This window comes from Mchenga conophoros, linkage group LG13 (genome assembly GCF_057382185.1).
Source record: "Mchenga conophoros isolate Kocher_MC1m ecotype Shallow Benthic linkage group LG13, M_conophoros_male_GT1.1, whole genome shotgun sequence".
Taxonomy (NCBI): Eukaryota; Metazoa; Chordata; class Actinopteri; order Cichliformes; family Cichlidae; genus Mchenga; species Mchenga conophoros.
In genome coordinates, this window is record NC_140538.1 from 23,673,031 (window position 1) to 23,689,418 (window position 16,388).

At 42.8% G+C, this 16,388-nt stretch overlaps 1 protein-coding gene across 2 annotated transcripts in view; it reads right to left on the reverse strand.

Moving 5' to 3' along the window:
• Window positions 1–16,388, reverse strand: part of arid4b (AT-rich interaction domain 4B) — a 38,929-nt gene that overhangs the window by 13,402 nt on the left and 9,139 nt on the right. For both annotated transcript variants that reach the window (XM_085297328.1, XM_085297329.1), the window contains exons 3-8: window positions 10,801–10,911; window positions 7,364–7,429; window positions 6,922–7,012; window positions 3,328–3,407; window positions 3,092–3,183; window positions 977–1,118 (exon numbers count right to left, since the gene is read on the reverse strand). In XM_085297328.1, the coding sequence (XP_085153454.1) occupies window positions 977–1,118; window positions 3,092–3,183; window positions 3,328–3,407; window positions 6,922–7,012; window positions 7,364–7,429; window positions 10,801–10,911 (582 nt within the window). The remainder of the gene's footprint in view (window positions 1–976; window positions 1,119–3,091; window positions 3,184–3,327; window positions 3,408–6,921; window positions 7,013–7,363; window positions 7,430–10,800; window positions 10,912–16,388) is intronic.

Here is a 16,388-nt window from a genome sequence, read left to right on the forward strand (position 1 = left end):
TGACGAGGGGTGGGCACCCGCCAGCATCATTAGCAGCTGGAGCTGAGGAGGAGAACTAACGTGAGGGCTGCTACTCCTGCCGGGGTCTAACCCAAAGGAAGCAGCGCATTTCCAGCAGACCTGCGTACACTCGGGCTCACGGGATTGGATGCTTTCACTTCAGGTCCATGACTCACGCCTGCTGTGTGATTTCGAGCTCTGTCACATACGCTCACACGTGCACGCTCGTGTCTTAGAACTTTTACATAACAAGGCCACCCAAAAGAGCCCCTGTCTATCACAGCCGCGCATCATCTGTTGCACGAGACAGCTGCCAGTGTACCTACTCCACCCCTCTGCCATATGGTTGCAGTGTAAACAATGACAGGCTACTGTGCAGTGCACTTCTCTCAACTGTCACAAGGAGGCAGCATGGAGCTCAGTCAGTAGCAAGCCAAGAACAACAAATCCTGGAGGCGGGGCCCCTGCTGACTACACAGTAAAAGGGACAGCTTTCCCCACCCTCTCCTATTCTCCCAGTTCTACTTGTAACACTTACACAAACAAACAAGGCCTGTCACTATTTCATTGTGCGCTAACGGTGACTGAGAGTTACAGCTGGGTGGATGGAAATGGATAGGCAAAGACTGAAGACATCAAACTGATGTCTGTCTGACATTTCGCACACATCATGGAAAACAAGACGGGGGTTTTTTCTTCTGCAAAATAAGACTCGAGCTCTTTTTCGTCCTTCAAGTCGGAACATGAAGTCTGTCTGGATATGAAATGTTATTACATGCATATTACAGCATTTGATGGAAGGCAAATTCTAGCACAATAACATAATCCTGCTGAGTGCTAAGGTTACATAAGCAGGCATTTTGATGAAACTGCATAATGCCGTGACTTCACTGGAAGCCCGGCAGCAGCAGCAGCCCCCGTTCCTCCACAGCGATGCTGCAGAGAGCAGCAAAGGAAGGAAAGCTTATCAGCTCACCAGAGCAGGATACCACGTAGTCTTCTTTTTGTCCCCGGTGGGAACCCCTTCCACGCAGACCACCTTGCCGAACAGGTCTTCATTCTGCCGCTGATCGCTCTCCTCCTCTTCACTGGAGGATGAGGACAACTCCTCCTCTTGACTGTGGGAGGAAGGGAGACTTTGCTCAATGGACAGAACGGCACAGCGAGCATTCATATATTACACCATTTACACCATTTTACCTTCATTACACGAATTCAAGTATACCACGTGAGAGCTGCTGTTGATTTTAAAAGCCACTTAGCAAAAATGCCAAACATTCCTAAGTAATGAATCTGATTCTGAGTATTTGCTGCTTTTCTCTGTGTTATGCAATATAATATAATAAAGAGGCGCCGTGAATGGTCGTATTCCATTTATATTTCAGTTACAGAAAACTGCGTGTCTCAATTTAAAAAAGGGAAAAAAGGGGGAGGCAGATGATTTCTGATAACCAAGTCATCATTTAACTGCTCCTCAGATTAAAAACAACACCTCCACCAGTCTCCACCTAACAATCCATCATTGTCTTATCATGTAGCACAGTGAGACATAAGGTTGCCTCTACTGATGAGCTCACTCATTAGGATCGGTGGGTAAAAAGGAGCCGGCTCGCTGTGTGCCGTCTGACAGTCTTCCTGATGCTCGGGCAGAGCCCTGACAGATAGCCTCGTCTCTGAGTGATCATGCAGGAAGCACCGAGAGGCAAACAGACCCTGCTTTTCTCTTTTTATGGCTCACGGGGCTCTGAGCACAGCTCTATGTACATATAAACACACGCAGCATTTGGCACCACTCAAGAGCTGTAAATCAGCCAGGCTGCTACTATTACAACAACAACAACAACTAAGCTGTGAATCAAAGTCACAAAGAAAACACTAACTCTTCAATGAGGCACAGACTATTATTCATTTAGGGGAAAAAAAAGAAACGTTTTCTCCACTTGTAAAGACTGATGTTGCAGGGATTGCTTTACAGTTGTCGTTGCTTTTAAAGGCAGCAATTTAAATAAACACATTCTGAGATACACTCGCTTTTTCTTGTTGGAGGAGACGATTGATGGCACTCTTACCACCAAACAACACGGGTAACAGCTCTCCTTATGCTCCTTAAAAAACAAAGTAAAATAAGCCTTAAAGCAACCTAAAAATATCATTAATTAACAGCTCGTCTATTTCTTGGCATGGTCAGTGACTCCTTCTCTGTCGTCTGGCAAACTCACAGCTACATAAACTTATTTCCTCTGTTTCCTGTGTTTATGTTAATGCATATTTCTCCTCTCATTTAACTCAGGAGGGCAAATTAGCATGTTTTCCAACTATACACCCCCCACCCCCCTTTTTTTAAACAACAACTTAAAAGCAGGCCTTGTGGCTGCTATCTTTACAGAGCAGCCAATCCCTGCAGTTCAAAAGCTGAAACACTATTAGTGCACGCTAAAGAAACAAAAGGTCCGAGGTGCTAATGTGCAGCTGGGACCGCTCCGAGTCAATATTGCATCAATGCTTAGAGTAATATTGACTTCTCTGGGCCCCATTAGCAAGAGAATAAGATTATCTAGCCAAGTGTCCTCTTTATACCAGAGAGGAGCTACGAATATACCCAGCACCAAAAAAAAAAAAGAAGAAGACCCTCAGCAGTTCTTATTCCCTCAATGAAAACTGTGCCGTCTCCCAGGAGCAGGGACATCAGAGCATAAAACACTCACTGCAACATTAGACTCAAAGCAGGGAAAATTAAATAAATAATTAAAAAAAAAAGAGATAACGTTCAGCAGGACTGTGCCACGCTCATTCTGCCTCTCCAGCATGCATGCGCACACACTCAGGGAGCCCGCTATGATTAAGGAGCTGGAGGAGGCGAGCAGGCTCTCTCTCCTTCCAGGCCTCGGGGGCTCTTTATGAGGGGATGGAGATGAGAGTAAATCTTTCATTTCAACTGCTGTCAGCACACTTAGAGCAGGGCGAGTCTGTTTCTGATGGCGGAGGATCGGAACAGAAAATACCTTCCCACTGGCATCACAGGCCTCTGATAAAATGAAGCTAAATATGAGCGCTGCGGGATTGAGCACAGAGACCAGTGGATGATACTCACATCGGGTTTGATCGCCGACCGCGGTTCCCCTTCTTGCCGATGACGGGTGTGCCGAAGTGCTCGGGGTTGGTGAGAGGGAGTCGGTCAAGTGTCTGCGGTGGAGAGAACACAACCGGACAAAAAGGTTTACCCTCTATTCGCACACTTATAAATGGATTTATACACAAAATGAGCTTCATTTCCCCAGAAAGCAGAGATGAGGCTGTTATGGGACTGAGGGGCAGTGAGATACTTGCCTCGCTCTCCGCAAAGTGACGCGCTCCTTTCAGGCAGAGGGAGGAACGCCTCAGGGTCTTCTCATCGCCGTCATCAAACACTGCGGAGATAAAAGACCAACTATCAGACTGCGAGCCCACCGGTACCCCCGCGCCCACACAAAAACAAACTCAAGCACAGACAGACTCCTGCCTCAGTTGCAAAATGCCATCGCGCCTCAGATATACTGCAAACAAATGATGCTCGTCTTTTAAGGCTCATACGTTCTCCAGCAGGCAGCCACGGTTACTTTCAGCTCACAGATTTACTCGAGCTTCAAGGACCCTCTGCTACACAGAGCTGAGTAAACAGCAAAATAAAGACGTGAGGAGAAGCGTCTCAATTTAATTCATATCTCTCTGATATTTTATCCATAAATGAGCAGCCATTTGTAAAATGCGCTCACATGTGAAAGAGCACTAAATCTAACATTAAATTTAATAATAATGACCTCAAGGACTCTTAAAACAGTCTTTTGGATCGCAAAGACAAACCCTGGGTTGTTCATTGTTCAAACGTACTTGTAGACAACAATGAGGGGAACACTTGAGGTAACTTCAACAGTGAGTTATGTTTTTGTTTTCCCCACCAGCGAATGAAAAGAATGAAAATGTGCCGAGATGAGTGTTTTCAAGGCGCAGAAAACCCCCACGGGTGCTCTTAAGTGACGAGCAGCTGCCGAGAGACTGGAAAGCTTTGCAGCAAGTCTATATGCTGTGTACTCTGGATTATCCAACAATGTAACTGCGTGCTCTTGACAGACTCGCAATTACAAACTGTGGGCACAAAAAAAAACCAAAAACAAACCCCAACACCAAATCTGTTCAGTTAGAAGCTAAAACTTGGGGTTTTTGAGGTTCTCACCACCCTGTCATATTTATTTTGAACTTTTTATAGAGCAAATGATTGATATCACACTTCATCCCCCTACATGTAGCATCACCAGCATTTCTCACTTGCTATCTTGTGTTATATTACAGTGATTCCCGTCTTTTTGGCCCACAGTGTTCTTCTGGTTGTTCTTTCTGGTGTTAAGATTAGTTTAAACTTCATGTATTCATACATAGATACTCTAAATTATTCATTGTTTTAGCTAACTATATACTAATTGCTAATAAGACACTTTTGGTTTCCGCTATTTAGCCAAATACACCTACTGGCCACTTCATCATCTGTTAAAGTGCTCATTAATGCTAGTACGTAATCAGGCAATAACATGACAGCAGGTGATTTAAGTGACTGGTATTTTCCCATATAACCATCTCTAAGGCTTACAGAGAACGATCTGAAAAAGAGAAAAGATCCCAGGAGGCACAGTTCTCTGGGGGAAAGTGTCTTGTTGATGTCAGAGGTCAGAGGAGAATGGTCAGACTGCTTCAAGCTGATAGCAAGGCAACCAAGGGACATCAAACCCTGAAGCAGATTTGCTACAGCAGCAGAAGACCACACCGGGTGTCACTCCTGCCAACTAAGAACAGGAAACTAAGCCTACAGTTCACACAGGGTCACCAACCAGTGTAAACAACATGAAACCATGGGGAAATGGAGAATCATGGATGTGCAGCTGACGCCATCATTTAAATATGGACCAAAATCTCTAAGCGATGTTTCCAAAAACTTGTTGAATTAAAGCAGTTCAGAAAGCAAAAGTAGGTCCAGCCTAGTATTTGTCCTGTGGTTTCTTAGGCTGCGTTCACACTGCAGGCGAAAGCGCATCAAATCCGATTTTTTTGACCCTATGCGACCCATATCCGATCATGGTATGACAGTGTGAACGGCACAAATCCGATATTTTCAAATCCGATCTGGGTCACTTTCGTATGTGGTACTGAATCCGATACATATCCGATGTTTTAGAAAGCGACTGTTGTTTGAACAGTCATGTCGCATTAAATCCGTCTTTTACGTCACTGACACAAGACAGACACCAATTATCAGCGCCCGAGAAGACATCGCAAACGCTTCCTGGCCAATAAGTGTAGATGTTAGTGAAACTGTTGGGAAGACAACGTTGGGGAAACATGAACATTTTATTTTCACGTATATTTTATTTGTACTGTATAATCTGCAGATTCTGACAGAAATCTGCAACTATCCTTTGAAGCACCGCTCCTCTAAAACAGCAATAAGGATAATTATTAGGTTATCTACATTGTTATGTAAATAACAAAACTTAAAGCAAAAATTGGGAAACGTAAAGTCCGAAGTCTTTATATTAAGGCCCATCAGTCAAACAATATCGTTTGCTCTGGGTGTACAGAGCGCGTTGTGTGTGACGTCTTCTTTTGCGCATGCGGGCCACTTTGAGCATTCACACTAGAGCGCGTTTGCTGTCGCATTTTATTTGTAGTGTGAACAAGCAGACAAAAAAAATCGGATTTGACCATTGAGACCTGCAGTGTGAACGTAGCCTTAGAGTAGTGGTTTACACACTGGCCTATTGGTCCCAGCAGGAGACTCAAATCCCACTGGGGATGAGTCAGGGAGGGCATAAGGTGTAAAATAAATAAATAGTTTTCAACTGAAATATGTGGAGCTACCTGCTGAGGTGAATAAGAGAGCAGCCAAAAGTATCAGCACAGTTAATCTTTCCATGCACTAGGGCTGCCACGATTAGTCGACTAGTCACGATTACGTCGACTATCAAAATCGTCGACGACTGATCTAATAGTCGACACGTTGTTTGAAGCTTTGTAAGCTCACAAAAGCTGCAGGAATAACTAGCAGGATTTAAGAGTGTAATAACGGACTGAAACAGAAGATGGCAGCACTGCATGTACAAGGATGCCAGCTGCCGTTAAACCCCGAAGAAGAAGAAGTAGCTGTGTCCCAGAATTCATAGCGCAAGCCAGCTCAGTTTCCAACAATGGCGGCAGCTAGTTAGTTTTAATATTACTCTTATTATTCTTTCTGGGTCACAAAATAAACATTCAACATATTTTCAGGCGAGAATGTAGCTGCGTAAACCTCAAATATCTGCTCAGGTTATCAAGACACCACATATTTTCAAAAGCACTCCGACGTTTTCGGAGACGTCTGTTACCCACTAGCTCGATAGCTAGCCGGGGGCTAGGCTCACTAGAGCCCGTGAGAACACCGGACTCCTGGCAAATAGTTTTCAAACCCACCGCCGTCTTTCGCTACTCAGGTTAAACATATATATAAGTCACTTAGATAACTTAAAAATGTTATTGTTTGGCTTTTTTTTGTAGTATTTTATTTGTTCCTGAGTAAATCGGTTTGGCTGAGATTAAAGTTATAGTTTTTACACAGCTGAATAAACGTCAAGCAGACAGCTGATTATCAGAAGTGTGAGATGCTCGAGAATTTACTCTGGTGTCCCGTTATGTTTTAGATAGCAAGGAGTTTATTCAACTTCAACGAAATTTAACAAACTATCATCTTGTCTTTATTTTTAGTTAGCACACACCTTAAACACTTAAAGCTGTAAGCTAATGATAGTTATATAAGAGCAGATTTTCTGTCAGTGTAAACATGTTTTTTATGAGGTAGTGGTAGAGTAAAGAAGAGTGTGAGAGGAAGGAGGCAAGGCAGACAGCTTGTTATTGACTTACCAACTGTATATATACTAGCATCGGTCAGCTTATTGATTGTGGCTTCTTGGTAAACTCCATCCTGATTCTTCACCTCCACAACAGCACCCACCTGTGGGACGGATACACTGCTGTTATTCTGCCAGTCAGTGCACTAATTATTATTATATTGTGGTGATAAATCTAAATGATGTATTTTCAAGTAATGAGAAGATGATACTGCTGCTACATAAACCCTTAATGTAGTGAAATTAAATTGCAAAGCTAATGCTTTGCTGCCCCGTGCGCTTTTATGCAAAGGGAGGGTGAAGTGTAGCTTAGATACAAACAGGAGTGAAGCTAAAAATAAATAAATAAAATAAAATAAGGAGTCTTAAATTCAGACAGGAGGGATTCATGACTAATACTGAATAATAATAATAATAATAATAATAATAATAGGTCTCCATCTTTCCTGCCTTACCTTTAGAGGTCCTTTGATGTTTTCATCGTGAACCTCAGCTGTGGTCAGATCTGTTTTAAAGGTCACCTGGGGAAGGTGGGAGGCAACAGTAGAGTAGAATCAGTAACAGCATAAACAAAACAATTACCTAAAGATCTGACCGGATCACACCAATCATCCTGCTTACACAGGCAGCAAGTCTCTCCTAATACTGCAGGACTTTTACACAATGACTGAACCCTCAGTTGATGCCGAACATCTGACCATCCCCCGCTCTCTACATCTGCAACGTCCACCCCCTAAGTGAGCCACGGCAGATCATAATCTGATCACGCTGTGGTAATCTTGTATCTGCATGGCAACCTGGCATTACTGTGAGACAGAAAAGGCCACAAGGCAGGCACACACGCACTTAAGAGCCATCTACTGCCACGTCTTTTCCAGAGAGCATGTGCAAAAGTTTGAAAGCAGCCAGAAGTGCAGGATCTTTTTAGTAGATGTGGGCAGATGGATCCAAATATCAACAGTATCGATACCAACACTAGTATTGGTATCAGATCGATATTAATGTGATAGCATCAATACTTGAAAGTGATCTATTTAACAATGAATAGTTTTAAATGGATCACTTTTGGACAACTGGCATCACTTTTATTGAGAGCATATGCACACAAAAAAATTGTAACATAATTATAATGGAAAACTGGCATCACTTTTATTGACTGTGATTCAGTTTAGAATAAGGTGCTGTACAGAGGAGAGAACGGGGGCTAAAAAAAAAAAAAGTTAAGCACCTCATCCCAGAAAACAAGCCTGCGGGTAACAAATTCAGACAATGCTCGAGTCAGTTTCAAATATAACAACAGCAGAAGCAGCAATCAAGGTCTCGCTGTGAATGCACAATCAAGACAATGAATGAAAGAAATGCATACTGTAAGATTGTCAGGTAATAAAATAGGGGGGGAAATAAAAAGCTTCCTCGGGTAGCATTTCATCAGTTATGGAGATAATAACATTCCCGACTGGGGGAATAAAGGAATCCCTTTCTTCTCTGGGGATGGCAAGAAGCTCGACTCCCCCCAGACTTTAGGTAGGGTGACTCCCGCTGTCCGAGGCCTTGGCTTCAATAACGGCAGAGCGCTCTGACGACTTCCTAACTGCGAGCCGTACACACGGCACAGCCACTTAGGCTTGATAACAAATATTGGAATAAGATATGAAACCATATTTCTGATACAACAGAGCCTCGGCGCAGCAATTTTATGCTGTGAACAGATTTATGAGGAGCCAGTAGTCCTTCATGCTCCGTTTTCTCTCAGCAGGAAACGAGAGCTGTGAGAAGTGACTGCTTTATTCAAGCAAAGGTGGATTCTGTGGCCATAAACAGCTAAAAGGATTTGACACAGTAATAAAGCCCTCCACTGTTCTGATTTTTATATGTTGTTTTTTTCAACATTTATTATTTATGCTGAAAAAGATATGTTTCGGGAGTACACACCTTCACCATTTGTGCCTTTATAAATCTGCTTTTCTTCACCTCACATGTTCGCATCTATTTAATCGACTTTCCCTCCATTACAACTGCCTCGAAGTATCGCTTCGTGCCACACAGCAGGAGCACAGATTAACAGGACAATGACATCAATATTTACCTCCAAAAGTCAAACACCTGGCTGTTTAAATAAGGAAAACCCACATAAATATTTAATCTACAGTAACCTAATCTGAAGCCTAGAAATAGTGTCATTTAAAATGGGGGGGGGTGGATAAATAGATAAAAGAGCAATGGTGAAGCTTTCTGGTGCCTTTTTTGCTAAAGCGACATAACCACAAGGATAAAACTGCAGACTTTGTGAGGCACCTCAAATGCACAGAAGTGGAATTTTAATCAGTTTTAGGAAGGTTAGGTTACATCATGAGTGGCATTCACACGACTGAGTTAGTCAGCACTTGTTTGAGCGTGACATTTCTGAAACAGCACCATCCTAAAGAGGAGTGGGCTTTCTCTCAGTGTGGTCTGCAAGTGCTCAAAGAACCGGGAAATGTGTTTAAGAGAAGGAGCTGGTGTTCATCTGTTCTCCACGAGTACTTCAAAGCTGTTAGTACGTGCAGCTTCATCCATTTACTCTTTAAATGAGTCAGAAGAACCTCACAACGAGATTTCACAATTGCTTCATCTGAGACACTCTTTTGTTTGCATGCATATAAAAATACTACAAAGACTTATATATAAATACTCAGCATTAGTCCTAACTGCAGTGATTGATACTAACATGGTGTTAATCGGTGTCTTACGTGTTCTCTAGCGCAGCTCAATCTTAACCACGTGTTTGTTTTTTTCCTCCACTAAGCCTTAAAAATCACTCAAAAGACACCGGCGCTGTACGCTGCAAACATCGACTTTGATAAACAAGCAGACAGAGATTAATGAACCAAAGAGCTACGAAGAAATTCATTACAGCGGAATATTCAGACTCACAACGACCACGGAATAATTGCCATGTTTCAACATTTGTGTAACCGAGCTCCACATTCACATCGCAGCTACCCGGGAAAAAACAACAAACCCTACTCTCATCTAATTAGTATGGTAATTAATTTATGAGCTGAGACTGTCCTATTAGATTCATTTCAGCCGGCATCATTTAAACTAAGAACATTGCGTGGTCTACTTTGTCATGGTGTTTGTCCCCCGTCTATGAGACAAAAAGAGGACGTTATTTGATGAGTTCAGCTGGTGTGCTGGAATAGCAGAGCATCTCTGCTCTTTTGTCTCTACAGGGGGAACTACAGTGCACTGACACAGTGAAAAAGCCAGCATCCAGTCTTTGTTCCTCCCACACACTCCAGCAGAATGAGAGACAAGCGATCTGTCTCTATTGTATTATCCAGATGCTCCAGCCCCACTGGGAAATGAGATACCGTATTACGTGTATCATGCAAAACCTTCATCAGGAGGGCTGAAAACCAATGGGGAGGCGGCAATCGCTCTCGAGGCCGTGACAAAGCAGAGAAGCTCCGGGTGAGAGGTGCGCTCGAGGATGCAACGGGTACCGGGTGATCTCGCATCTGCCGCAGCTGGGCTCCTGATCGGCCTCTGACTGACGGCGTAAACCAGGTGACGGGCCTCCAGCGTGTGAGCAGCACAGCTGGATTTCTGGCAACACTGGAAACTAATCCTGGTTTGACTGTGGCAGACTCTATTATCTAATAGAAGGATCTTTATCCAATTATCCCAGGCTAACCCGGGCTCTGAAGGAACGTTTTGGATAATGTGTCTGTGTCCAAACCAACAGCTCTGGATGCACAATAAAGCAGTGCTGTGTGATGTTGATTGTAGCCGCTTCACACAAAGACAAGAGCACCCCCCCGGCCCGGCTGCTATCCACTTCATACACAACACAGACAGATAATTAAATATTAATGTTGGATCATAAGCACTTTGAAATATGACTTACCTTGGCCTTGACTAGCCTCTTGGCAGTCTTAATCTTGGCTTCACAGAAAGCCCCTCGGTACTTGGCGCTCACATCCGTCCCTACTGTCAGGTAGGGGGGCTCCTCCAGAGTCTGAAGAAATAAAAAAATGACACAGAGTTCAAACCCTTTTTAATACAATACAACTTAATGACACAGGTGTATTCACAAAGCTAAAGCAGGAGGACGCACACATACAGGCATAACAGAGTCCAGGGCAACGACGCAAAAAACCCACCCGGCTCAGTGATTCATCCATGGAATACACATACCATCTGCTCTGGGTTTTGGAAAACAAGCCTCTGAGGGAGCAAACAAAAAGGCCACTTCACTACAGCTTTGATGCCTACAAAGAAGAAGCTATCCGAAACACACAGCACCATCTTGTGTCATCAATGGTTCAACACCCCCCTCCCCAGCTTCCTCCAAGAACAGATTTGCAGAGGGTAGAGTACACAGAGAAAGCAGACCTTCTGTCTATAGATGGGGGCACATGATGTTTGTGCTTCATACAGTGTGAAGATGAATTTACTATGGTTGTTTCAGTTAGACTGGAGGAAAAAAGCCCAGCCTAACAGCGGTATATTTAGACATCTTTCTAGAATAAGAACCAAAGTGGGCCACACTTCCTGCTACTCCTGAAAGCAAGGAAAGCAGCTCAAACACATGTAGCACTTCTGCAGTACACTGAAAAAGAAGAAGACCTCTCATCTTGTCTGAATGAAATCAGTGAATGAGCGCCAGATGGAATGGAGATGCTCAAAAAGTAACAAGAACAATCAATTTCAAATGAAGTTATTCACAGCAGGAAGTTGGTTCTGCTCATTACTCATTACCATATAAAACCATTTTCCCTTGCAAATTGTACCTGTTCAATTTCACACGACAAGATGATAACTTGTAAGACTTGGTGAGATGCACACCTCTCCTTTTTTTTTTTCCTTTTATTGCGACATTTTCATTTTCTACGCTTTAAGAGATTCAAACCACATAATTTGTGGGGGCTGTTCATAACAGTTGTTCATTGTTCCCACGAGGAGAGCAAAGAGTGCACAGGTTGTCATTCCAGCTAAAAACTACACCAGCGGTTAGCTGTACTTGAAGCAGTGAAGAGGAACTAATTGCTAACGCCAGCTGCATGCAGTCCACCATGGCACATACTTGTGTCATGACCGAACCACTTTTTCAGGCCTGATATGCTCCAAAGTCCTAATCCTGTCAGGATGCTTGGTAATTTGTGAGCTTTACAAATCTCAATCCTAATTAGAACCTTAGCTTATTGTAACCTATCGAGCTCAGAAATGCCTAAAATGACCTGCTTCCATGGAGTGACATGGAAATGGGGGAAAAAAACTAAACTCAGAGGACTTCCGCATTGATGGAGTGCACAGAAGAAGCGAGCACAGCGGCTCTGGGAGAAGCAGCTGCTACTTCAACGTTCTGCAGGTGCACGGCGCCTTGTGCTGTTGGCTGCATCTCGCCTTTGAAACGTGTGTGATTTGTTTAAGCAAAAACAAGTGACAGACTGACAACTTCCTGCTACCATATCACACAAACTAGGCAGAACAGTGAAGACATTATAAACACAGAAAACACTCATACTGCTCTAACTATCAGTAATTAGTGGTCAAACATGTAACTGCCTGCACTTTAATGGGTTTTTATTGCTATTAGATGTAGGCCTGCATTAGAATTGCCTGTAGAGCTGTCTTCAGGACATGGTGTTAATTAGTTTGTCCCGTAGAGTTAAAATCCTCCTTCTTCTTCTTTCGGCTGCAGCCTTTAGGGGTCGTCACAGCGGATCATCTGCCCCCATCCCACACTAACCCTCTGCATGTCCTCATTCACTACATCTACTACGTATTTTTCTTGTGCCTGGGAGCTCCATCTTCCACATCTTTTGTCCAAAATATCCACTATCCTCCTCTGCACATTTCCAAAGCATCTCAACCATGCCTGCCTAACTTTGTCTTCAAACCACTCAAACTGAGTTAAACACTGAAAAGATTATTTTCACAATGGTTGATTATTTACAAATGGTTGGATATATGGCCCCCAAAATCCCTCCAGAATTCTCTAACCCAAATTACCATGAGGGGGTAGAAACAGTATATGTGAGCGGTGTCAAACATGCAGCCCGCAGGCCAGTGTGGGCCTGCCACAGGGTCTAATCTGGCCCACTTGTAGTGTAAAATTTACAGTCATAGCTTTAATATCTTAACTTTACTACACAGGCTCGCATTACAAATTATTTCTTGATTTCAGCCTGACAGATATGATTTTTTTTTTTTAAATCCAATACCGATATTTGGAGATTTAAAAATCTGATATTCCAAGTGGATTATATTTATTTATTTTTCCTTTCAGAAACACAAAACATTAAACAGATTTCCCCGTTTATACTCTTGATTGTTGTGTCTGTGGCGTTCAAACCCCATGTGCTGCCTACAGGAAATCTGCAGGCTGCCCTCTAGTGGACAAGCTATGCAACATCAGTACTTGTAACATCGTAGAGTGTTTCTTCAGTCTCTTTAAAAAAAAAAAGATTTACCAACCGCTATAAATGCAGAACGATCAACAAATAGCTAAATAATAAAGCTGATAATATCGGTCTGCCGATAAATCGGTCCTAATAAGACGTGTTGTTGAAACCGCACTTATTCTAATTATTCTAATTCTGAATGTTTATATCTTTACTTGAAAAGAAAGACAGGTTATTATACAATCATTTCACTCTTGCAGCTCATTTTAGCCATATGTGGCCTATTAGCTAAAGCGAGTCTGCCATCCCTTGTATACCGTATATAAATATTATGCTAATATGTAACAACAGAAGGTGATATTTCAAATAATCATCAGAAATAATCACTCTCCTGGAAACTTTACAAAAATAACTGAAGCTTGCAGCTTAGCAAATTTGCATCTTTTATGTGAAATGCTGGTAAGCTTTTCTAGTCAAACCAGAACAGGCGGCCTCGTCTCCACACTCTCTGGGATTCTGACAGATGGGATTCGGGGGCAGAGTCCAGCGCCCTCCAGCCTCTCTACCTCTCCGATAAACACCTCATAAGTCTGTAGCAGTCTGGCCTGAGCACCAGCGGCCCTAGCCAACTATGGGTTTACATGACGCAGCAGCCATTTCCACTGTCTCACCAACTCTCTTGTCAGTCACGGCTGTGCCACAAAGCTGTACCACTACAGTCTTCAGACCAGTGTTCAGCCTCCTCTTTCATACTATTACAGGTCTCCTTTTGTCCTCTACGCACTAACCCATTTCCTTTCTTTTTTCTTTTTTTTAAAAGGAGAAGTCATACTAGGGGACTCAGAAAGGGCAGTTTGGGTTATCTCAACAGCTGCGCTAGCCAAATATGCACAACCTAACCAGACAGGGCTAACAACACACTACTGAGGCCTGAATTACATTTGTCATGCTCACATTCCAACACAAACAGAGGAGAGTTTGTTGTTTCCACCGATAATGCCCTGCCGCCCTGCACTGAACCACAACTATGAAAAGAAAACTCCATTCCTCGGATTAGATTGCTATTTGGCCTACAGCTGTCTGGAGAAAAAACACTGACTACTTCTATTTATTTTATTTTCATTGCTTCTGCCAGTGCTGAATGATCTTGTGTTGTTTCCCCCACTCAGAAGATCAACCAGTCAAGATGACTAAACTCAAAGAAGTGGAATTCCTATGCCTTTGGGATGTGAAACATCCTCTCGTCAACTCATAACAACATCATGCACCTAATGAGAACGGCTTTTTCCCAAGATTCTGTCATAAAAAAAAAGACAAAAAAAAGGACTGAACAGTATTTATGATAAGCCTTAAGCGCCACTTCAGCCACTACATGCAGAAAGTCAGCATGATGATAGCAGCAGCACTACAATCAAGACCAGCTCTCTGGCTATTTACCTAGCGCTACTGATGTGGAAAATACTCTCCAGGCACATGTGCTTGATTAAACACATACAAATGTGAGTTGGCATGGGGTGACAAAACGCACCTGCGGCTACCTTTCATAGAAATACGCACCAACTCCTCCAAAAGCTGCACTCTGGCTTCGAGAGGGAAAATAATGATGTCCAAGTTGTAATTATTAGTATGCTCTACTTGGCTATCAGTCAAACATGCACACCCAGGATAATAGCCTTATGTGTAATCATGCCTTAAAAGCTTTTTTTCCCTCCACAATGAGCCATCTAAAAGAAATACCAGAGGTGAAGGTGCACCACTGTTATTGGTCATAAAGTACTTCTGTCTCGGATAGAGTACGAGTGCTTCACTGATTACTGATCATCCAAAAACCTATTCGACGTTTAAGCTGTTCTGGTCGGAAAACAAAAGATATCGGTACATTAAGACAGAGCTTTGAAATCATCGCCGCTTTAACCAAAAATAAAGCAGTCTGGAGTGACACTGACAGCGGCAGAATGAGATCAGTTTCTACTCAATAAAGACTCGGGTCATGAAAAATTTAACAGCCGGCTCCATGGTTGAAAATAAGCTGCTGCTTATGGCGCATTTCTTAGACAGCCTTAGTGACTATAGCATTTTCGTTCTACAACTCAGTAAAAATAAAATAAAATAAAAATCCTGGCAGCTATCAAAAGGTTAAAGCTCCAGTGCTGATGGTATGGTGGGAGGTAATGCATACATAGGGCCTCACTTTATAGGGACACTGGTAAGTCTCCATGGATTTCTTAAAAGCCCACAGACTCTGGACACACGCAGTCTTCTGTATATCACTCTCTACTAGGGCTGCACGATTAATCGTTAGAAAATCGCAATCTCGATTCACACTTATGTGCGATCTCATTTCCAAATGACAATGATTTAAAAAAAGAAAAAGAAAAAGAAAAAAAAAGACAACGACGACTGTACCGCATTTTGATCCGGGACGTAATCTGCATGAAAACAAGCCTCACTCTTCCTGCTCAACAAATGACATGGGCGGAGCCTTATACCACGTGATACAGAAGCTGTGCCGCGTGATGCTAAAATTAGCAGGGGAAAAAACAACGGAGAGCACGTCAGGGATGACGAGAAAGTGACAGGAGAAAATCCGTCCCGGTCAACCACCCAAACATCAATAACGGGAACCTTATACAGCGCTTCCCTATACACGTCGAACTCCCGCAGGCACAAAGAAATTACGGAGGCTATCACTTATCACCTGACCAAAGATATGGCTCCCATCAACACTGTGCAAAACGAGGGATTTAGGAAAATGATCAACACCCTAGACAAACGCTACACAGTGCCGTCCCACAACTATTTTTCTATTGTTGCACTACCTGCTCTATACATGCAGTGTCGAGCAACGGTGGAGACGGAATTTCAAGCAGTACAACATTTTGCGGCAACAACAAAACGTGAGACATTTGTTGTTTTTATGTTTATTTATTGTTTTTATGTTCAGTCTCAACTGTTACGAAGTTGATGTGCAGTTAATAAGTGCAATAAATATTTATACTGGAAAAGAAAATCGTGAGAGAATCGTGATCTCAATTCTAAGCCAAAAAATCGTGATTCTCATTTTATGCAAAATCGTGCTCTCTACCAT